Raw genomic sequence first — 23,851 nt, 5'->3', positions numbered from 1 at the left:
TTTGCTGTTGAAGGGGGTAGGATAAGGACTCCACTGCAGAAACCCCATCTGCACAGAGTGAGAGAAGAAGCTTCTGGGAGTGGTAAGTCCCCATATGGGGCATTTGGGGTTGGGGCCAGCAGTTTGGATCTGCTGATCCCTCAAGATCATCCTCGGAGTCCTCATTTGCAGCCACCTGGACCTGGAACTGGCACGGCAAAAAGTAAAACAAACAGCATCCCTACCTTCTGCCCTGGTTAGCACGAGGGGCAGGGCTTCAGATGTCGCAATGTGTCCAGCCAGATGTTAGGATTGCTCTGCCCAGATCTAAACCCATGTCTCAAAATAACAGTTTGCTGAAAATAATGTCTGCATGATCCAAATGACATTTTCAGTGGTTTCTGCTCTCTTCCTATAGCTGCACAACTGGGTTTGTGTTGATTGCCATAATCAACTGGCCTGCTGCAAAGATGTTGTTGTTGTTTAGTCGTTTAGTCGTTTAGTCATGTCCAACTCTTCGTGACCCCATGGACCAGAGCACGCCAGGCACTCCTGTCTTCCACTGCCTCCCGCAGTTTGGTCAAACTCTTGCTGGTAGCTTCGAGAACACTGTCCAGCCATCTCGTCCTCTGTCATCCCCTTCTCCTTGTGCCCTCCATCTTTCCCAACATCAGGGTCTTTTCCAGGGAGTCTTCTCTTCTCAAGAGGTGGCCAAAGTACTGGAGCCTCAGCTTCACGATCTGTCCTTGCAGTGAGCACTCAGGGCTGATTTCCTTAAGAATGGATAGTTTTGATCTTCTTGCAGTCCATGGGACTCTCAAGAGTCTCCTCCAGCACCATAATTCAAAAGCATCAATTCTTCGGTGATCAGCCTTCTTTATGTTCCAGCTCTCACTTCCATACATCACTACTGGGAAAACCATGCATTAACTATACGGACCTTTGTTGGCAAGGTGATGTCTCTGCTCTGCTGCAAAGATATCTGAAGCTTTTAGATAGTTGACATAAGACTATAAGAAGAGGGCTCTGCTGGATCAGGCCAAAGGCTCATCTAGTCTAGCAGCTTGTTCTCATGATGGCCAATGAGATGCCTATGAAAGGCATATTTTCACTGGGGACATCCTGTTGACTGCATAAAACTCCCTTTTCAAAAACAGCATCTGCCTAAATTACCTCACAGAACATCTTGAACTTCATGTAATTATAGCTTATTCTGATATATGGCTTCATCTTTTGTTTTAGAATTGACCACAGAACAATACAGTTGGCCTAATCTGGGTTTTCTATTTTAAAAAACACACATTTAAAGGCACTATTAATATGTGTTTCCTGCAATGTAAGAACATTTTTCTTCTGTAATTTGACAAGAAAAATTGTGCTTAATTGCTTCATTAAGTTCATTTGCATTCACTGAAATGCAATTAATAAAAGTCTTATTAAATTTTACAAGCCATTGTGCAGGAAACAAAAAGAAGGATATGCAATTAATCCCAGAATTAAGTTTACACAGTAGGATTGCTATTATTGAGTTTTTATTACAGTAGTTTGTAAAACTTCGCCTATGACTAATGTGTGTAGGTTCATTATTAGAACTAAAATTCCCTACAGGCAAAGCATGTCAAGATTAGGGTCCTGATGCCCCCAAGCGCTACGATTCTCCAGCAGTTTGATTTCAAACCCGGTGACACTCCATTGTCTCTCAAGGCAGATAGATCCCAAGAATACATATGGTCAAAAGTTCTGCTTCAACCTTAGCTAAGCCACTTCCTTTATGCATATATTAGTGTCTGGTTTTTCTTATGTAGCTTCTACTGTTTTTTGTATTTGCTTTATTTCAGTTAGATATTAGCAATTTCATCCAATTTTGCTCTCAGTTGACCTTCAGTAGCAATACCATTTCTAGGGAGAGGAAAATTTATGAAATATAGGGGGTAAAGACAGATAAGATACAGACTGAATCAAGCCACACTCTGCATTGCTTTATTTGATAACCAGAATCTTGAAACAACAGTGGCTTAGTTTCAAAATATGGCTGTGCACTCAGTTATCGTCTGTAAACAACTCTTCGAAGTCTGTCGTTATAGTCAAATAATTTTTTCGCTGTGGCTGTTGAGATGTCTCTTCCATGCTTACCCAAGCTGATGCCTGAACAAAAACTGATGTTTTCCGCCTTCCTGTCCCTCCCCAATCCCCTGCCCCTGAAGCCTGAGACAAAGAAGCCATTCACTAAACAGAGGCTGTGAAATTCTGAAAGTCTTTTTCTTTCTTTTATTTTTGTTTCTTGGACACAAATTGGAAATGTGACCTTGCTTCTCCCCGCCTCCCCAAATAATTGCTAATGTACAGTTTCAGAGCTAGGAATCCTAACGATAAAGGCACTGGTCAATTAAGCAGGCGCTCCACTTCACTCTGCCACTTAAAACTAATGATAGGCGTCGCCTCCATAGGGCAACAAGTTGGGGGAATGACAAGAGATCAGTCAGCAGAGAAAATATCTAGGTCAATTTAGAGCGCTGTGTGAGTGTAACTTGAGAAAAGAGCACTGAGTCTGCAGTGAAATGATATGTGGAATGTGAGCAAATGCCAGTGTGGTGTAGTGGTTAAGAGCAGTGGACTCGTAATCTGGGGAACCGGGTCCGCGTCTCCGCTCCTCCACCTGCAGCTGCTGGGTGACCTTGGGCCAGTCACACTTCTCTGAAGTCTCTCAGCCCCACTCACCTCACAGAGTGTTTGTTGTGGGGGAGGAAGGGAAAGGAGAATGTTAGCCGCTTTGAGACTCCTTCGGGTAGTGATAAAGCGGGATATCAAATCCAAACTCCTCCACTGAAGTACATTTCAACTGTGAGCGTTTTTTAAAAGAATGCCTGAGCAAAGTATTGAATAATTGTGCTATGTTAATCACGTTTAACAAATGCATGGAAAGCTGATCAGCTTAAGGAAAGGTTAGCAGTACAAATACTTGTACGATTTTCTAGCAGCACTTTTTTTGTTCATGGGTTTAAAGGAGAGGGGGGAAAACCAGAGCTAAGACTCAATGAAGGTAATAAATAAAGCTCACCCGACATTCATGCTTCAATTCATGTTGGGCGTAGGGTAAGACGGCTTGAGGGCATCTTTCCAGAAGTTTGTCAATGGATCTCTCATACTGCCCTAACCGAGTATCGCAAAGAATGTGGATGCTCAGGCCAGGAAGAGTCTCTTCTGGAAGGGCCTCCAGCAGTGGCAGAATGGGAGGTATATTGAAGTGTGGACTACATAAGAGAGACTGAAGGGTGGGGGCAGAAACTTTGAGACTCCTTAAGGGGAGTGAAAGGCGGGATATCAAATCCAAACTCTTCTTCTTCTTCTACTTACTAGGCAGCATTTGTGAGGGGGTGGGAGGCTTATTCTCCCCCCCCCCCATCCCACTGCAGCAGCCTCCCTCTCCTCTGCTTTCTGCCTTGGCACCTGCAGCAATTTTTTCTTTAAAAAGAGCCACTCCTTAGAATTATACGGAACCACAAGGCCCATCTCGTCCAACCCCTTGCAACGCAGGAATATTTTGCCCAACGGAGGGCTCAAACCCATGACCCTGAGAATAAGTGTCTTGTGCTCTACTGACTGAGCTATCCACCAATTCTCCAGCAAAATAGCAAACCAGTTTGACTACCCAGGAAAAATCGAACCCTATGCCACTCACCACCAATGGGGTGTGTCAGTACATAACAGGGTGGCTGAGCGAGATACAGTCAATTTGATGCAGCCCCAAAGTGAACATAACCTCAACAGGACATAATTTCTCAGAAAGTTTCCTACACAGTGGTACCTCGGGTTACATACGCTTCAGGTTACATACGCTTCAGGTTACAGACTCCATTAACCCAGAAATAGTACCTCGGGTTAAGAACTTTGCTTCAGGATGAAAACAGAAATCGTGTTCCTGCGGCACGGCAGCAGCAGGAGGCCCCATTAGCTAAAGTGGTGCTTCAGGTTAAGAACAGTTTCAGGTTAAGAACGGACCTCCAGAACGAATTAAGTTCTTAACCCAAGGTACCTCTGTACAGGGTATCTTTGGCACCCTTTTGCAGTTCTCTCTCTCAATCTCTCTCTCTCTCTATCTCTGCTGACTTGGATCCATATATAATTCACATATAAGGCCGATCTGATGGAGTCGCCATGTAAATATTCTGTTGCACTTCCTCTTCAGTTATTTCAGCAAGTGTCCCTCAAGTTAAGCTGATATTTCACTCCAAGAGCACAGCACACTTGCGCTTCCTGTTGCCTGACCGAAAGTCCACTTGTATATGCAAATACAAAGGGGGGCTTGAAAGGTAAACAGATTAGAAAAGGAGGAGGAAGGGATGAAAACAGGGAGCAAGAACATGTGGATATGCCAAACATTGCACACCTGCAAAGAAGGGTGTGCCGCATCATAAATCACATGCTGGGGAAATAGGGAGTTGAACCCCATGTAACATATAAATATTTAGTTTGTTTCATACAGGCTTCTTCGAGGGCAAGTGTCTAAATGAATCCGGTTGTAGAATGTGACATTATATCCATAGATTTCTGAATGCATTCACTACAGGTTAGTGTCACTTTTTTAAAAGTAATGAGTTTATCACGGCAGAAAAGGGGGGGAGATGTACTTTGAGTATACGGTATTGTTGCTGTCTGGATGGGTTTTTTTTCTTGTTTGGGGTTCTTTTCTTTGTGTTGTTAATTGATAATTTCATGTATCAATATTTTGAAAAGGAATAAAAATAATGATTAAGGCATGGAAACGTGCGTGTGTGTGTAAAAAAAGGAATGCAGCAAAACAGAAGGAGCACTCCAAGACATTATCAAGCAAGTCAAAAGGTGTGATCAAAGACATGATGACATGCTAGCGTCTGTGCTTCTTTTCTCATGAATGTTAGATCAGTGCAGGCTGTGGGAAAGAACAGAAAGAGGTCAAATTTTAACTTACAAGTTAAACCAGAACTTGGAAGTTTTCACTTATATCCTATGCAGCTTCGCAGACAAGCGCTATTTATTCATTTACCATACTTACCATATTCATAAAAGGTAAAGGTAAAGGTACCCCTTCCCATACGGGCCAGTCGTGTCCGACTCTAGGGTTGTGCGCTCATCTCACTTAAGAGGCTGGGAGCCAGCGCTGTCCGAAGACACTTCCGGGTCACGTGGCCAGCGTGACGAAGTTGCTCTGGCAAGCCAGCACCAGCGCAGCACACGGAAACGCTATTTACCTTCCCACTATAAAGCGGTACCTATTTATCTACTTGCACTTAGGGGTGCTTTCGAACTGCTAGGTGGGCAGGATCTGGGACCGAAAGACGGGAGCTCACCCCGCTGCGGGGATTCGAACCGCCGACCATACGATTGGCAAGTCCTAGGCACTGAGGTTTTACCCACAGCGCCACCCGCGACCATATTCATAGCCCTGCCTATACCACAGAGCCTATACCACAAAGCCAATCAGAAGGTCAGCAGTTCGAATCCCCGCAATGGGGTGAGCTCCCGTTGCTTGGTCCCTGCTCCTGCCCACCTAGCAGTTCGAAAGCACCTCAAAGTGCAAGTAGCACCTTCCGGCGGGAAGGTAAACGGCGTTTCCGTGCGCTGCTCTGGTTCACCAGAAGCGGCTTAGTCATGCTGGCCAGATGACCCGGAAGCTGTACGCTGGCTCCCTCGGCCAGTAAAGCGAAATGAGCGCCGCAACCCCAGAGTCGTCCGCGACTGGACCTAACAGTCAGGGGTCCCTTTACCTTTATACCCAAATATTCCAGGGCAGAAACGCATAGTGGGAGCACTGCATTTTCCCCCAGGGGGTACTCAAGACTAGGGGTTACCTAGTTTCTGGCACCTCTGTTTTTTTGTCAAAAAGTGTGGCACTTAGTGTAACAACTTCATAGTGAGTACCGGCACCTACTTTTCTACAAAAGGAAGCACTGGGTGGAACTCAAATCCTTCACAGAAGAGCATTTAGCCATAGAGCTATGACTATAAGAACGGGTTTGTTTCTTTGCTGTTTTTTAAAGCAGCTTCTGGAATGATTCTCTTACCTGAACAAAGACAGAATAGGTCCCACAAAGTATCCTCTTTAGCTCCGCAATCACTTTCAGAAAGCAGATCAACATTTGGAGGCCGCTAAGAGCTATCAGAATAGAAAACAAAATGATGTTCCACTCCACTACATAGGCAGGTTCGGAGCATTCGGACCAGGAGGCGTGATCCGTGAGGTAGCTATCAGAGAAACAGCAGCATAAAGAAGTTAGAAGCTATTATTGTAGATTTACCTCAAGGCCTGTCGAGTTTGGCAGGCAGGGGAAGTTTCGGTCCCCATTCAGAGCTATAGCCACATGACTCCTCATCTTCTCATCCATCTTTGAGGCTATTTCAAAGAAGGAAACTGAGCCAGACTTCCTTTTCTAAATCTAACCATGCTTCTAGCCCTGTGAACTAGCCATGGTGACAATACTGCTTCCTTCCGCCTCAGTTCCTCTCCCAAATATGGCTCCTGTGAAACATGTTGCCTTTGTCCCCTGCATTTCTGGAGCTGCTTTCTAGAGATGTGAGGGATGTTACTCCCCATTAGAGTTTCTGCATCAATATTGAGTGGTCAGGGCCAGCTCTAGCATTAGGCAGAATGTGGGCAATTGCCTAAGGTGGCAGTTGCTGGGGAGTCAATCTGCTCTGTTGGAGATCAGAGCTATGTGTGGTACAGGCTTGGCCTACACTCCTCAAACTAGCCTGCTGATCTCAGGTGCACTGGAAGTCATTATCCCATTGCTGGTGATGAAGTAGGATTCAACTACCAGCTTTTGTCCATGGGAAGGGAGGTACCATCTCCTTTGCCTCAGGCAGCCAGACGTCTTGCACTGACTCTGTGGATGGGCTACCAGGGACAGAAGTGTCCCCATTGTAATGTTGCCTCAAAGCACAGTTTCTCCCCATGTGACCAGATAGCAGCCATTCATTTCTATGGGAAGACATGCAGGCATGCACTAAGGGCACCATTAGTGCATGGGCTAAACCCCCACATGCACTGAAGGAGAAGTAGGTTTTGCCTTTTCAGATTGTCTTCACCTCATTCCATCAAACTCCATGGGACATACTGAAAACTAACCTGGATCCTAACTGCAGGCCCCTACACCTCGTGCAAAGGCACCAGCATTTTACTGCGAATTTCTACTAAGATACACGTTTTTGCAAGCAATTTGCCCTAGTAGAAGGCATATTCCTTTGTTACTTTTACTAATATATATGCACATTTGACTCTATATTTCAAAAGATGGGTGTTTGGATTTGATATCCCGCTTTATCACTACCCGAAGGAGTCTCAAAGCGGCTAACATTCTCCTTTCCCTTCGTCCCCCACAACAAACACTCTGTGAGGTGAGTGGGGCTGAGAGACTTCAGAGAAGTGTGACTGGCCCAAGGTCACCCAGCAGCTGCATGTGGAGGAGTGGGGACGCGAACCCGGTTCACCAGATTACGAGTCCACCACTCTTAACCACTACACCACACTGGCTCTCTCTGTGTTTTGTTCTGGTGTTTTGGAGGCTGGTTCAAAGCTGTCCCTTAGAGACCGCAATCTTTCTTTCTTTCTTTCTTACCGTCCTGCAGTGTCTTTGAAGGCATACTCCCAGCCAGCGGAGGTTCTGCAGTATGGGCCCTGCACTAAACCCAAAGTAGATATGATCAGGCTGTATCCAGAGAAAGCGATGCCTAGCAGGGCAAGCACAACTGAAATGAAGCGCTGCATTAAAGAGAGCACAGTGTTATCTTTATGACAGTGAAGGAATTCCATCACTTCCTTTATGACAGTGAAGGAATTCCATCGCAATAATTTTTAGCACAGATTAAGAATGAATGTTGTTGGCAGGCAATGTCTCAAAATAGCATAGTCTGTTATAATAATACACTTCTACTTTGTTGGAACTGGTGGAGGAATGCTATCGCTACAATAGAAGCAAGCTGCAAGAAAGGGGGCATTGTCTGAACAAAGTTTGCTGGGGGGGAGTTACGCTGATAGCCTCTGTAATAAACAAATTAAGGTCATATATATATATATATATATATATATATATATATATATATATATATATATATATATATATAATGTTCATAAATGTGCCAACCAAGCACGTACATAGATATGTGGACCACATGTCTGGAGCAGCACAGGAAGACCGTCCTGAAACCGTTTTGACTCCCAAACTGACCAAATATTTTCTCTGCAAGGAGGGAGGGGGTGAGGGAACCTTCCCATTGCCTCAGGAATTGGGTAATCACCATTACAAAGGAATGGCCAGACTACCAGGAAAGGCAATCAGATAAGACATTATCAGTTAACCTGGCAGATAGGAAAAACAACAACATTCAGATTTCTGTTGTAGACCACCTTTTCTATGATATAGGTATGATGTTTGTGGGGGGTGGTCTTGGGTTACACCCCTTCTGTGATGTATGTATGGAGGGGTGGTCTTGAGCTCCAGGGCAGGGAATTTAAAATGTCTATATAAGGGCAGGCACACCTTTGTTCTGGGTCCTCCTTCTGCGTGTGAGGGGAGCACCCTGTTGCAACAGCTTTAATAAAAATCAGGCTTACTAGCTGCTTTGCTTCTCAATATTCTCTGGTTGGCCCCTGTTATTTTCTCCTACCAATGGAGAACCTACAAAGGATTCTATAAAGGGCTCTTGTATGCCCCATAAGGGAATAAGGGCAGATTTTGTTTGCAACACCTCTCAGTTGGATTCGCTGTCAACATTCTCAATATGGGTGCTGGTTTTAGGGGGGGAGCAGGAGTGTAGCGTGGGGGGGGGAGACAGCTGCCAGGCCAATTGCTGGGCTGGGATCAAAGGGCGCATGGCTGCTGCATCCAGCTCACTCTGCCCTCCCCACAGCCTCGCAGATCAGAATGAATGCTCAATAAATATCCAATGCCATCTAATCTCCCAGCAAGCTTTGTGCAAACAAGTCAGGATGAATGCTCAATAAAACAGGTTGTCTGGAAGCAACGTGTGATTCACCCCACAGTGATGAGCGTTTGAGGCAGGAAGAAATTGGCCGGAATCCCAGAGTATCTCATACAAAAACAGAAAACGTTTCCGTCAATTTGAGAGCAGTGGGAGCACTTCTTCCTGTTGTTGTTTTTCACCCCAGGAGGAGCTGTGGAGATCAGAGGTAGCCTCTTTCTTTTCCTCTCCGGTACAGAATAAGGAAGGAGATGGGAGCAGAAGGGGTCAAAGGAAGTTTGCGGCACAAATGCCATGTGTGGAAGCAAGATACGCACCCTGTAGGTCCTGGTGCAGCTTTCACTTGGGCAGCATTTTTGGAAGGTGTCTCGGTCCAGGAATATTAAAAGTGCTGCCAGCATAAGCATCTGGAAAGGCAGGAGTGGAAGTCACAGAGGATACGGGATCCAATAATATCACATTCTTATAGACTCTATAAAGAGGGACGCAGGTGGCACTGTGGGTTAAATCACAGAGCCTAGGACTTGCCGATCAGAAGGTCAGCGGTTTGAATCCCCGTGACAGGGTGAGCTCCCATTCCTCGGTCCCTGCTCCTGCCAACCTAGCAGTTCAAAAGCACGTCAAGTGCAAGTAGATAAATAGGTAGATAAAAAGGGTAAACGGTGTTCCCTTGCGCTGCTCTGGTTCGCCAGAAGCGGCTTAGTCATGCTGGCCACATGACCCAGAAGCTGTACGCCAGCTCCCTTGGCCAGTAAAGTGAGATGAGCGCCGCAACCCCAGAGTCGGCCACGACTGGACCTAATAGTCAGGAGTCCTTTTACCTTTTACCTCCTCTATATTGAGGGGAATACAAAGGATAGTCACCATGAAGTCCCATTGAAATCCATTTGACTTAATTTAACAACCTAACTCCTGATCTTACTTACTTAGAAGGCAGTCCTGCTAATTTCAAAGGGGCGTGTTTTCCAATAAGCACAGTTGCCTTATGTAACTCTACACTGAGCTACTCTGATTTTGAATTCAATGGTATAAACACTTTGAAATACATAAATGAATAAAGGAAGCACTTTGTTTGGTATTCAGTCCAACAAACAGTGGCTACCATAGTCATATCACCTGCTAGTTCTCATTAGTTCAAGCCCATGTCATACATATTGAGATCACACTTATATTACTCTAGAGTAGGATGGAAGGCTCTGCCAATTTTGGTTTTCTCAGTTTTCCATTTTTTCCCCAGTTTAAAGTTAAATTCTCCACATTTCTGCCACCATTCGCAGAGTGATGGTGGTTTTTCCTTTTTTTGTTTTTAAAAATCCTTATAAAAATGATCAGCATTTTAACATACCCTTTTTTGCAAGCAATTTCCCCTGATATAATGCATTTTGTAAGTTATGTTCACTGACATATGCACACTTTCCCCTAATATATTTGTAAAAATATTAGTTTACAAATGTTTCACAAAATTCAAATAAGTGAGAATTTTGGAAGGCTTTCGGTTTCGGTTCTCATATTGTTCTAGAAAATGCAGATTTGATCGATTCGGCTTTAAATGTGAAATGAATCCCCCCCCATCCCTCCTCTGTAGTAAATGCTTTTGTATGTTGTTGGCAAACAAGCCTATATTAAAAAGCACTTTCTTTTGGGTGGCTGTCGCCCTTGATTTCAGGCTCCCAATTACATTTCCTGTCTCTAAAATAAAGTCACTTCTCTTTTCTTCCCCCCATCTGCCCCTTCTGACATTGCAAGATCACACAGCAGATTATCACCTTGTTGCAGGCATCCCTAGAGAAGCGATGGAAAAAAGAAAGCAGAAACCGCACTTACCATAATACCAGAGAAACAGATTCCTTCAAAATACCACACATAGTTGGTGAGATTGTTGCTGGAAGCATACAGAGCTTTCCCATCAGGAAAATAGAGCAGGATATTTATAACAATGCTCCAAAGTGCTAGGGGGATTAACAGGCAACTGAGGCAGCCCCCACACTTTTGTAACCCCATCTCAAAAGGGCAGAGAAGGTGGTGGCCAATCCTTCCTGCCAAGCTGTCAAACATCTCAACTTTCTTGTTTCAACTGAGTCATTTCGCATTGACAAGAACCCGGTTGCTGGGATATGATTCTTCTCAAACAAGCTCAGTGCCCAGCAAATAAAAACTTTGCGGTTCGTAGAACAAAAGGCAAGGGCCACTGGCTGGAGTTCTTGTCATATCCTTGAGAGGAGGGGAGGGTGTTCCTCTGAGGAAATTCACCTCTAAAGGGAATTCCGACTCAAACCTCAGTCGCTCTTCGGAAGACTCAGTAAAGAAAAAGTGCTTTATATGAATTATAACACTATGACACCAGATGGTGCTGTGGAGTCCTGTCTTTCGCCAATGGGATTTCCCTTTACAGTGGTACCTCAGGTTACATACGCTTCAGGTTACAGACTCCACTAACCCAGAAATAGTACCTCGGGTTAAAAACTTTGCTTCAGGATGAGAACAGAAATCGTGCAGCGGCAGTGGGAGGCCCCATTAGCTAAAGTGGTGCTTCAGGTTAAGAACAGTTTCAGGTTAAGAACAGACCTCCGGAACAAATTAAGTACTTAACCTGAGGTACCACTGTATGAAGTTTACAATGCATTTAACTGAATCGCTTTTTTTGATGTGTCTAGATCCAGCCAGGGGCATAGGAAGGGGGGTGCGGGGCGGTACGACCCTGGTGTCATCCTTGAGAGGGGGTGACAAAATCTCCTCTGGGCACTGATCGCCTTGCCGATCACACACACACATCCCGGCAGCTCACCCCACCCCCTGGGTGCATGGCATGTGCACCGCTCTGGGCATAGCTGTCAACATTTCCCTTTTTTTTAAGGGAAATACCCTTATTCCGATTAGGATTCCTCGCAAGAAAAGGGAAAAGTTGACAGCTATGGCTCTGGGTGCCCCATTGGCTAGTTCCACCGCTGGATCCAGCCAGGGTTTCTCCAAAAATAAAAGAAAAACAAGACAGGGTTATGTAGGTATGACCAATTGACTGCCTGCTTTTTATTTTCCATAAAGGTAAAGGTAAAGGTACCCCTGCCCGTACGGGCCAGTCTTGCCAGACTCTAGGGTTGTGTGCCCATCTCACTCAAGAGGCCGGGGGCCAGCGCTGTCCGCAGACACTTCCGGGTCACGTGGCCAGCGTGACATCGCTGCTCTGGCGAACCAGAGCCGCACACGGAAACACCGTTTACCTTCCCGCTTGTAAGCGGTCCCTATTTATCTACTTGCACCCGGGGGTGCTTTCGAACTGCTAGGTTGGCAGGCGCTGGGACCGAACGACGGGAGCGCACCCCGCCGCAGGGATTCGAACCGCCGACCTTTCAATCGGCAAGCCCTAGGTGCTGAGGCTTTTACCCACAGCGCCACCTGCGTCCCAGTTTTCCATAGCAGCATACAATTGAGTTGGCATTTAACTGAGTTTGGAGTCTCAAGCTCACCCGGAAAACATGCCCTCTTGCCAGATGCGCCAACGCTGTATGAGGTACAGTTGATTAGGACGCCAAACCAATTCTCTTCTTTACCTTGGTGCTGCTTTGCGAGGATGAGGCTCCAAGTTGGCTCCAAGTTTCCAGAGAGCTGGATGAGCACCCGGAATAAGGAGTTGATGTTTACATGCCTCTGCATCCCAAAAGAAGTCTTAGCCCATCCCCAATCATTCGCTCACCTTCCCACTCGAAGTGACTGTCCCAGTTAAGATGCAGTAGAATTTGTCTCCATTTCAAAGAGGTTTGGGTTTTTTTGTACTTTAATATGTGATACCCATAAGAACAAACAGGCATAACTGTTAAAAGCAGGTGATGGGTAATACTGTATTGGTCTGAATATAGGCTGCACTCCCCCCCCCCAAAAAAAAAATCTGGCTTGTATAAAACCTGAGTGAGGTTTATAATCATGTACTTCTAGGTAGATATTTAAAATGAGATATGGGACCCACGTAGGGCTTTGGGATACTTCAGAAGGGGTTTTTTTGTAAAAGGATCACCTATCCTTCTCAACAGGTATCACTCGTTGCTTTGGTGAGTTATTTCATTGCTGGACAGGACTACAGGCTGAATGTACTGTACCTTTTAGATTGTAAAAAAGCACTGGGTGGTATCAGACATAGCTGTCAACGTTTCCCTTTTTTAAAAGGAAATTCCCTTATTCTGAATAGGATTTCCCTTTAAAAAAGGGAAAAGTTGGCAGCTATGATGCCAGAGCTTTATGGTACATGTTTTCCTTTCAAAAAGATCTTGTTTTGGGGGGTGCAGCCTATATTTGGACGTGGCTTATATTTGGACCAATTTGGTCCCTCTTCCTGAAACCCTGTCATTCAGAGCCAAATAGACAACACTAGGTTAGGTGAACAACTAGTTTGACCAAAGGCTGGGTCTTCCATGCACCAGGGTGTGGCAACCTGTTTCAGGTGGCATCATGAGGAAAGGATAGCTGCAGACAAGAATTCGTGTGTGAAAAGTACAACAAGACTTTTTACTGGCTCCAGCATTTGGGCTCAACTTTAGGCAACAAAAATTATCTCATACCTGGTAGAAAGCATCTTTCTATGTTCTTCCTAACCTGTTTTCACAAAAACGTAGAACAATTTCAATTCCAGTATCGAAATATAGGATGAACTTTTTTTCTTGAAAACAACAACAACAGAATTCAGTGTATACTGCAGTTCTAAATGCAGATGTGTGGGAATAAGTTGAGGGAGGGCTATCATTTAACTGAGTAAGTTCCTTTTCTTAGTGGGGATTCAGTTTTGTTTGTTGAAATGTGACTACTGATTTCAGACTGCATGCAGGCGCTAGTAACATTATGTTTATCAAATAGGATTATGGTATATACAACTCTCTGGCAGGGCTCTAAATGTAGGCCTGCAGCAGGGTTTCTCCCACCCCAGAAAGAAGTTGTAAGGAGGGAGTTTGGGTTGTACTTGGTATGCAATGTCTGAAGACCACACCATTTGTGTGCTGTTTTTCCACAGCTCAAAGTGGCTTTCCACAGGCAAAAAATTTTAATCATAGATTGTGCATGCCAAACAGAAGAAATGTCTTCTGCTTTTGTTGGATTGCTAATTAACAGACAGTTTCTCAACTGTTGCTTAGTGTTGCAATAGTTACAGCTACATTCCCATAAATGACAAGTTTCCTAGTTGTTGTTGCTTGCCGAGAGAGTTGAATAACCTACCTGCCGACTAAAACCAAATTTGATCAAAAGCAATTCATTTGCCAGACATAAGGTTTTTGTTCTGAAAGGATTTAGAACTCATCGGTAGGCGTTATGTCATTGCCATCATTTCATGTTAGTCTCTGCTTGCATAAGAAAGCCGAAAAGATTTTTGTCATGAGTGTAAAGATCACTTCCAGTTTTGCACTAAGTGCAAATCAAGTGTGCAAGAGGATATCTTCTTACAATGAGGAGAGATGAAAGACAAGGGACACATGTACACTACAAGCATAAGATGGTTTTATACCACTTAACTACAAAGGTTTCTTCAAAGAATGCTGGGAGTTGTAGTTTGGTAGTTATTTCAGAAGTGGAACCGTCCCCCTCGGGAGGTTGTGGGCTCTCCTTTCTTGGAGGCGTTTGATGGTCATCTGTCATGGATGCTTTAGTTGAGATTCCTGCGTTGCAGGGGGTTGGACTAGATGACCCGCAAGGTCCCCTTCCAACTCTGCAGTTCTTTTTTATTTCACTTACTACAGAGATGCAATAGCTTCTAATTTTAGCGCACGAGTTTCCTTTCTCTTTAGCGATTTCCTTGCAGCGCTTCATGTGGTCTATTTCCGGTGCCAATTCATTCATAACCTTCTCAGATCTGTATATTTAACTGTGAATTTTGTTCGGCAGTGAAATGAATCTCTATGAAAGACGTGAAAAGAAAGAAAACACACGTGGGGGTTGTGGGGGTTTTTTATTGTTACTGTTATGGATTACCGTCATCTTAATTTTCAACCCAATCTTTTTTAAGTCGAATCTCCTTCACTCCTTCCCACCTTGACGTCATCTTACTTCCTTCTTCTATAGGAGGATACAATGTTCAAGGAAGCAGCCTCTCTGCTCCTTAGGTATGCACTTCCCAAATATATCTATATATCCAGAAAGGATAAATAATACAACTCCAGCCCTAATCAGGCATTCCATGGAATGTGTGAAGACAGAGACTGAGGGAGGAAGGTGGAGAATGCACACCAGCCCTGACCTCAACTCCACTTCTGACTTCAACACACCAAGCGCAAAGGTCTGAAGTTTATTCTAAGTGCATTTGGCTAAACATACTCAGAATCTTCCCCATGCTTGAGAATGCAAGCAAGGCAAGGGTCTCAATCTCAGGAAGACTTCTATGTGGGTTCAGCTTAGAATCACACTTCAAGACCTTTGCATCTGAAATTTGCTCCCATGGTGGTGGGATGTGGAGCTAATGTACTCAACTCTGCTCCCTCCCCAGGTACATTCAAACACCTGAAGGAGGAGATATATGACGCGCCCCTAACATGGGCATAGGCAAGGGGGCAGGGGGGCACTTGCCCCCCTCCTAAATGAAGTAAATAAATAAAAATACTTTACTAAAAATAGAAACCGTAGAAAGATTGACAGGTTTTTCTGAGCACTTGGGGTAAAAACAAAAAGTAATTTAAAACAACATTTCATTCCGAATCTGCTAGACAGAGCCAGACAGAGGACGGTGACAGGTGTCCTGCCCCTCCCTAATATAAATCCTGGTTACGCCCATGATCCCTAATAAAATGAGTCCAAGCTTTTACTGGTACCATTACTCAGCTACAGCTCCTAGTGCTGTCATTTGAAGCAATAAACATCTTGTTGGGGAAAATCAATTTATGCATGAAAAATAGAACATTGAAAATCATCCGATTAACGATGGAAAACTGTATAATATATGCTAACAACGCAATCCTATACATGTCTACTCAGATGTAAATTTCACTGAGTTCAGTAGGGCTTACTCCCAGTTACGTGGGTTCAAGGTTGCAGCCTAAATGATCCATCGGTCTGTGCTTACACAGCTAACAATATAGTTACATTTCTGTAACATAAGAGAGCTCAAAGGGGATCTGACGCAATATACTTTTTTTAATTGCTGAGCTACGTGCTAGAAGTTTTTAAACAATGCTATTCGGGAACAATGTATGTGACATGAACAGAGTACATATGCTATATAAAACGAGTGCTAAGAATATGAGTTTTGTCTCAGTTCAAAAAAATACAGGAATAATTACAGTGAAGTATGAGAAGTTTTCAACCCATTTCCAAGTCCAAGCGCTTTAGCAAGGGCAGGTCTGTAAAAGATTAAAAACACACATTTGATAAATACATGAGAGCAATAGCCCAGAATCCAAAACCCTTATCCATTTATACAATATAGGCAGCCCAATGCAGAGTTCACTGAATTCAAGGTCAATTTCAATGGATCATGACTCATTTTCAGAGCTGATGCACTGATCTGAATGGGGGAAACTCCCCTTTGCTAGATCGCCTGTTGTGATACCAATTTTAGTGTTGGCATCCTTTGGTAGAGTCTGTCATTCACACAGAAAATACTGGGGCTTCTTCCTTGTGTGATGTTTCTCACTCCTATACAACAAGATTTCAGTTGACTGACCATCCGATGTTCCCATGACAAAGAGAAAATGATAGTCACTCAAGGACCAAAGGAACAATGTTTGGAAGTAAAATGGTTGGTAGATACTCCTTATGAGACCAGAAGATTATAAAACTAAATATGGCACCAGTAAAAGCTCTGGTGGTCAAATCATTTAGAAAGTTTGGGAGGAAATTAACACCATGGGACACTTGCACACATTCTCATATTTTCATATGAGCAAATCCCACTGATGTAACATTATGCAACATTTGGGAAAGGCATACTGTCATGCAGTGTTCTCCAACCTTGGGTCCCCAGATGTTCTTTGACTACAACTCCCATCATCACCAGCCAGCTTGGACCAGAGATCAGGGATGATGGGAATTGTAGTCCAACAACATCTGGGGACCTAAGGTTGAAGAACACTGCTCTAATGCCAAAGCTAAGAGCCACAATCCAAGATAGCACTGAAAATACATCATTGCGCTGAAATCTATGGGTTGTGTCCAGATATGTCACACTCAGAGTAGAGTCATTGGTACAAATGGTCATGACCGACAGAAGTCAATTGTATTCAGTGTGTCTACTCCAAACATCATTTATTCAGATGCAACCCTATAAACATGAATGCACTCACCTCTATTTTGGATTGTGGCCAAGCATTTTTAAGTCACACTGAAGCCGCTTGGGAGTGTTTTAAGCACATGCCCAGCTCTCTTGAGCAGCAACACTCATTTGGTTGGGGCCCACAAGTTGGATCGATTCTGTGCTGCAAAACCAATTAGTAGTGTTTGGTTCTTTTTGATGTCTGTTTCGCTGCGTTGTAATTGCTAACATTTTATTGGATTTACATTTTTATGGTACGGCTGCTTTGAGGGCATTGCCCAAAAGGGACCTATAAATGCAATAAATATAGAAATATACTTTGTATTCGCTTGTCCAGGCACGAATTTCCTAATGACACAGACATAATGGCCATCCTTGGCTTGCTGAATCAGCTCGTAAAGCGTCATGGGCAGTTTCTGTGTGATCAAATAACCCCAAAAATACTTGTTGAAAGCTTTGGGTAGCCTTTAAACACACTTACCTCTTTGTGAACGTGGCACACGGCACATGCACCTCCGAGACAGCCCCTTATTATGTGAATGGTACAGATAATTATTTCGATCCCACTCAGAACAAGCAGGATGGCAAACAGGGTCACGTTCCAGGTAACAATGTGCCTTGGCTCATGGCACAGGTACCTATTGAAAACAATCACAAATATTAATTTGTAGCTGTGGACGTGGGGGGAAGGTGTCACAAGAACAACAACAAATTGTTCTAATAAATTTAATAGCCTTTGTCCCCGCTTAATATTTTGAAGATATTTGCTCCCTATTCCTGCGCTGCCGTGAATATACGCTGCTTTTTCAGACAGGGAGGAAGGGAGAGAGAAAAACAGCAGTCAGAAAATCTCCTCACAACACGGTTTTTCCTCCCTGGAGAGGGACTGTCTGCATCTAGAAATAGACAAATCTGTCACTTTTTATTTCTTTCCGTTTCTTATTTTTTCAGACTTAAGTTCAGTTCTTCACATTTCTGCATCAGTTTGCAATTTCTAAGAAAAGTCCTCCTGAAAATTCATCCGAATTTTAGTACTCAAACAGTGGCACCTTGGTACTTGAACGGCTTGGCTCCCGAACAAATCGGCTCCCAAATGCCACAAACCCGGAAGTAAGTGTTCCAATTTGTGAATGTTTTTCGGAAGCCGAATGTCCGACACGGCTTCTGCGGCTTCCGATTGAGTGCAGGAAGCTCCTTCAGCCAATCAGAAGCCGCACCTTGGTTTTCAAACAGTTTCAGGAGTCGAACGGACTCCTGGAATGGATTAAGTTTGAGAACCAAGGTACCACTTGGTATATACATTTTTGTAGGCTCCCCCCCCCCCGATACACATTCTTGGAAGCAATCTTCCCCAATGCATTCTCGTACCCAAGTTTATTCATTTGTGTGCACCAGGGTTTCCCAAACTTGGGTCTCCAGCTGTTTGGGGACTACAAGTCCCATCATCCCTAGCTAGCAGGACCAGTGGTCAGGGATGGTGATGAATGACAGGATGTAATATATACTACTTCAGTGGTTCTCAAAGGGTGTGGCAGGAGAATATGGCAAGAGGGGTGGGAAGATTCAAGGGCAATCACAGAAACACTTAAACAATTCATTTGTGTTGATGAGGATATGAAAGTTTGTTTATCTCAAATTAGACTTAATATAAAAGATTACCCAGCAAAAGCCAAGTCACATCTCTCATTGAATCTGTATGCATACTTAAAGCATGCATACACACACACACACACACACACACACACACACACACACACACACACACACCGTATTTTCCTGTGAATAAGACGCCCCCTATTTTTTGGGACTCGAAATTAAGAAAATACACTATGCACTATCCGTGTATAAGACAATCGCTTATTTTAAGCTTCAAAAATTTAGGAAAATATATATTCTTATACACGGAAAAATATGGTGTGGAAACAGAAAGAGATTTTCCTTTTTCAGTGTATTTCTCATCAATAAAAATTTCAGTGTGGCGCAAGCAAATTTTCATTCTGAAAGTGTGGCTCAGGAAAAAAAACTTTGAGAATCACTGTACTACTTAATAATCAAAACCTCCAGGCAGTTTACATAAAATATACCTTTAAAATGCCAATATAATCAGACAAGATAGTCTTAAAAAATCAAAATAAAACCAGCAACAGAGACATAATAGACTCTGATGCCTGGGCAGTATGCAAAGGTGTTTGAGCTCATCATTCTCAGTCCACACGGCTGGTTGCCCAAGATGATGAGTGTTGCAGTCAAAAAGGCACCCTGCCCCTGCAGTCTGCCACAGGAAAGCTTACATACCCTCCATGAGTGTTTAAGAACGGATAGCACCCGCTGTGGTCATCAGTGCAATAACAGTAAGGTCTTTCGGCCAAAGCCAAAGCTGAAATGATGAAGCAGTATCCAGCACCGAGAATCCCAACAGCGGCCACCACGACTGATGCCAGCAGCTACAATAAGAAAGTAGAAAGAATGGAGTCAGGGGAGGCTGGTCTGTTAAGGCAAATGGGGTATTGCCCCACCACTCCAGTCTGCCCTCAGCCAGTCCCATCTCCTTGCCTTCTTGCTTAAGAAATAGTCTGGGGTGTGGTTCTGGTTGTCAGGTTCCTCCTAATCAGTCCAAGTGTAGAACTCAGTAGGGAAGAGGACAACATTAGAAATGGTTGGCTCTGCCTGCCATTGGCTCTGGCGCCACCTAGTGTTGGCCTCCCTGCCTTCCACCCAACCAGCTGCGATGGGTACCCACCACCAACGAAAGGAATGCACAGCCTCCTCTGAGTTTCTGATTAGGTCTTATATTTAAATGGCTGGCAAAGGGAAAAGGCTCACTTACTGCGCAGTTTCTCCCATAGTGCTCATGGGGAAAGCATCCATGGAAACACCCCTCATTTTCGAGTCCAATGAGCACAAATGCCGGGATCAACACCTAGGTTTAATTTAAAAACAAACAGTTGTATTGCAAACAATTATATTAGATCAGTGATTGTACAGTGGTACATCGGGTTAAGAACTTAATTCGTTCTGGAGGTCCGTTCTTAACCTGAAACTGTTCTCAACCTTTAGCTAATGGGGCCTCCCGCTGCTGCCGTGATGCCGCTGTGCGATTTCTGTTCTCATCCTGAAGCAAAGTTCTTAACCTGAGGTACTATTTCTGGGTGAGCGGAGTCTGTAACCTGAAGTGTCTGTAACCCAAGGTACCACTGTAACTGCACCCCACATCTCAGTATGAGTTTCTGATTAGTTTCGATCATGCCTACTGATGTGCCTCAGCTTACATCTTGTATCACATTTATGTCCAATTTCTTCTAGCTAATTAAACCGAAAGATTTTCTTGCAGTTACCCAATATCAGACCACCATAATTAATGGATTAGACTTCATCTCCTGAGTCAAACCATTGGTCCATCTAGTTCAGTGCTGTCAACACTGACCGGCAGCTGCGCTCCAAGGCTTCAGGCAGAAGTTTCTCCCAGCCCTACCTGAAGCTCCCAGCGATTGAATTTTGGACCTGCTGCCAAGGCTTTGCCACCAAGCTGCAACCCTCCCTGTGTCATGTATAGTACTTCTGTTTCCATTGTAAAGACAGGTAACCGGTTGTATTTATTTAAAAGTGCCAACGTACCAATTCAAGCTTGTTAGCCAATGGGCTACAGGCTAAATCAAATCTGGCCTAATTTGAAATTAAACTATGCCACTTCTTCCACCTCCTTCATTTGCCCCTCCCCATCGCTGCACAAGGGAGAGGTGGCTGCTGAAAAAACTATCAGCCTGAATCAGATGAGGGGATGTTTAGGTCTTGTCATAATGATGTCATGAACCACAGTAGGAGAAGGGATTATTAGCCGACACCTTCCTAGGCACCTATAATTCTAGGACTGGCCAGCAGGGAGGGGTGCCACCACAGACCTGGCATCTTGGCAGCAGCGTCACCACCAGGGACAGTGGGAGGGCAAGGTCAGGGAGGTTCAGGTAGATCAACAGGAGCATTGGTTTGCCTCTTTTTTTTGCCATGCCCAAACAGCCTTGACCTTGCTACTGCCCCATTCCCTGACTGCTCGAGCCCGCAGCAGCTACACAGCTGCCCAGAGGCCATATCTGCAGGTGTATTCTTCCCCATTGCCAGCTCCTATAGCAAACGAAGGTGGCATATCCTCCTCCAAGCATCCCGATTTTCCAGGAACAGAACAGTCCCAGAATGGTGAAAGCTTCCATTTTGATCCTGGAATGTCCCTATTTCCCCCGGCTGTGCTGCCGCATTCGAGCTCAGGCTGGTGTTTGCCCTGAATGGCAGCAGCAGTGGCAGTGGCAGCTGCGAGGGAGTGCCCCACTGCCTCTCCATGGCCGCTGCGGCCGGCCTCCTCCCTTGGGTAGCTGGTAGCTGCTGCCACCAAGATGTGCCAGCTCTGAGGGGCAGGCAGAGGGCAGGGTCTTCCTGGGTGGGAAGAAAGGGGGAGCGGAACAAAGGGGGAGAAAGGAGTCTTGATTTATTTATTTTTAATGCTTTTAATAAATAATAATAATAATAATAATAATAATAATAATAATAATAATAATAATACTACAGTGGTACCTCAGGTTAAGAACTTAATTCGTTCTGGAGGTCCGTTCTTAACCTGAAACTGTTCTTAACCTGAAGCACCACTTTAGCTAATGGGGCCTCCTGCTGCTGCCGTGCCACTGCCGCACAATTTCTGTTCTCATCCTGAAGCAAAGTTCTTAACCCGAGGTACTATTTCTGGGCTAGCGGAGTCTGTAACCTGAAGCGTCTGTAACCTGAGGTACCACTGTAATTTCTTACTTATACCCCACCCATCTGGCTGGGTTTCTCCAGCCACTCTGGGCGGCTTCCAACAAGAGATTAAAAATACATTTTTTAAAAAATGCTTTGTCTGTCTGCATCTAATCTCGCCCCTTTCTAAAATTTCATTATTGGTGTGTGGTTTGTCTTTTTGTAAATTTACCAAAGAAGAAAATAAAATAAAATCAGGATTAAGGGGTTTCCTCAGGACAGTGTGTTGTGTCCTGTTCGTGTAATGACGGTGGCACTTATTCTTTCTCTGATAGGAAATGTTCTGTGGTGGGGCGGAGAAGCAACAAAAAATGGGGGGTTGAGGTGGGTCAGTTGTGGAGGGAGAGAGAAAAATGCCCCAATTTTCACCTGAGGAAAGTTGGAGGATATGAGATGGTTGAGGACTGATCAGTTTTGAAGTGAAACAGAGACACCCGAAACCAAGGTAATGGCTTCTACTGTTCAGGAGGCACCCTCAGTAACACACACATTTGTAAATTTTAAAATAATGCCATATTTGAAACCAAGAAACTGCCCGACATGAAACTATGATCGTTTAGGAAATTGTTGACAATTGACTCTAGAAAGGCACTGTGTGTGTGTGTGTGTGTGTGTGTGTGTGTGTGTGTCTAAAAGACATCACTTTTGAGATTTGGAATATTTACGTGTCAGTTTTGAAAGCGAAATGAAAGCAGGGGGGAAATGGGAGAACAGAGGAAAAGAGCAACTTAATCTTCTCAATACTCTGACAATATATAGTAAGTATATAGTAAGTTTTACTATATCACCATAAAATAGAATTCGTGCTCAGCAGGAGAAGGTGGGTGAAATATCTTTTATTCCATTCCTTATTTCTGAATCTCCCACAACCACCTCACAGAGGCCTTCAAGGATCCTGTTCTAGGCTGTCTGGAGCTCTGAATAAGAGTGCTCCTCTCAGGAGGTGGGGATATACTGCAACATTTTGTTGCAGGCCCCACTAGTATCATTCTGGTTAAACTTTCTGGTTTAACTTCAATTCTTCAGCAGATGTCTTGGTGGCTTCCAAGGGATGCCAGCCAAGACACTTTGGTCTTGACTAGAGCAACATCAGTTTAGGACTCTGAAAGGACAGATCGTCCCACAAGGTCAATTTTGAAAAGGGAAAAAAAACCTTGCAGTTCATTTTGTTGGCTTTTTGTTCTGCACAACTCTGAATTTTTGAAACTTAAAAAAGTAAACATAAACAATAAAAATATGGCAAAGATTCCAAATCCAGTGAGGCCATGTGGAAATTTTTCTGAAACATGAAATTCAGCAGCTGAGGGAAGAGAAACATAAGAACACCCATTGTGAGAAAGGAAACATACAGTGATTTGTTACTCACCAAAATACCTCCTCCTACAATGCCATGAAGACAGCCAACGTATCTGCTGAGGTGGTTGTGCGAAGCGTATCCTATTTCTCCATTGGGAAAATAAAGCAGGATGTTTGCTACGATGCAGAGCACAGCAAGAATCAACAGCTTGTACCCAACATATTTAATGCATCTCCCGTAACACATGTTGCTTGCAGTTTTGTAAATGTTCTGTCAGTCGGTAGAGCCAAGGATCTGCCTGCATGTACCTATCCAAGAGCGAAAAGGGGGAGAGAGAGCTGTGCTCATTCCTTCTTAAATACCTTGGGCTACCTAGTTACCTGGATGATTATTACACATAAGCGATGAATGGACTGAAGAATGTAGGACCTGGGAGAAGCACAGTCTCATTGGCCATTTCCAATCAAGCAGTTGCCAAATTGCTACAGCGCTTCAGCTGGCCTGAATTTTAACCTTATAGGAATGAATAATGGCATAGGCAATCCCACATGAAGAACAGGTTTCTAGACATAAAGGCAGCTAAAAAAATAATGGAAAGGGATGAGAGGAATACA

The 23,851-nt window shown here is 44.1% G+C and overlaps 1 protein-coding gene across 1 annotated transcript; it reads right to left on the bottom strand.

Annotated features, from left to right (window-relative positions):
• Positions 1-1,945: 1,945 nt before the first annotated feature.
• On the bottom strand, positions 1,946-23,761 carry LOC308586116 (uncharacterized protein). Its single transcript, XM_081192393.1, has 10 exons — positions 23,307-23,761; positions 19,986-20,078; positions 19,454-19,602; positions 17,640-17,796; positions 17,229-17,321; positions 10,762-11,007; positions 9,255-9,344; positions 7,575-7,717; positions 6,021-6,201; positions 1,946-4,888 (listed from the first exon to the last, which is right to left on the bottom strand). Exons 1-10 carry the CDS (start codon positions 23,481-23,483, stop codon positions 4,874-4,876), a joined length of 1,344 nt encoding a protein of 447 aa, XP_081048519.1. The 5' UTR covers positions 23,484-23,761; the 3' UTR covers positions 1,946-4,873.
• Positions 23,762-23,851: the final 90 nt, after the last annotated feature.

This window comes from Podarcis bocagei (assembly GCF_964188305.1).
Source record: "Podarcis bocagei genome assembly, chromosome: 4".
Classification (NCBI taxonomy): Eukaryota; Metazoa; Chordata; class Lepidosauria; order Squamata; family Lacertidae; genus Podarcis; species Podarcis bocagei.
This window is presented reverse-complemented; position numbering and strand designations above follow the sequence as displayed.

What these genes read in the sequence shown, in the direction of transcription:
- LOC308586116 (XM_081192393.1), bottom strand. Translation starts at nt 23,483, where the DNA reads ATGTGTTACGGGAGATGCATTAAATATGTTGGGTACAAGCTGTTGATT. An exon ending in ACTATGGGAGAAACTGCGCA is followed by an intron (nt 19,603 to 19,985) that starts GTAAGTGAGCCT and finishes TTCTTATTGTAG; the next exon opens with CTGCTGGCATCAGTCGTGGT. An exon ending in TTCAAAGACACTGCAGGACG is followed by an intron (nt 6,202 to 7,574) that starts GTAAGAAAGAAA and finishes TTTCTCTGATAG; the next exon opens with CTACCTCACGGATCACGCCT.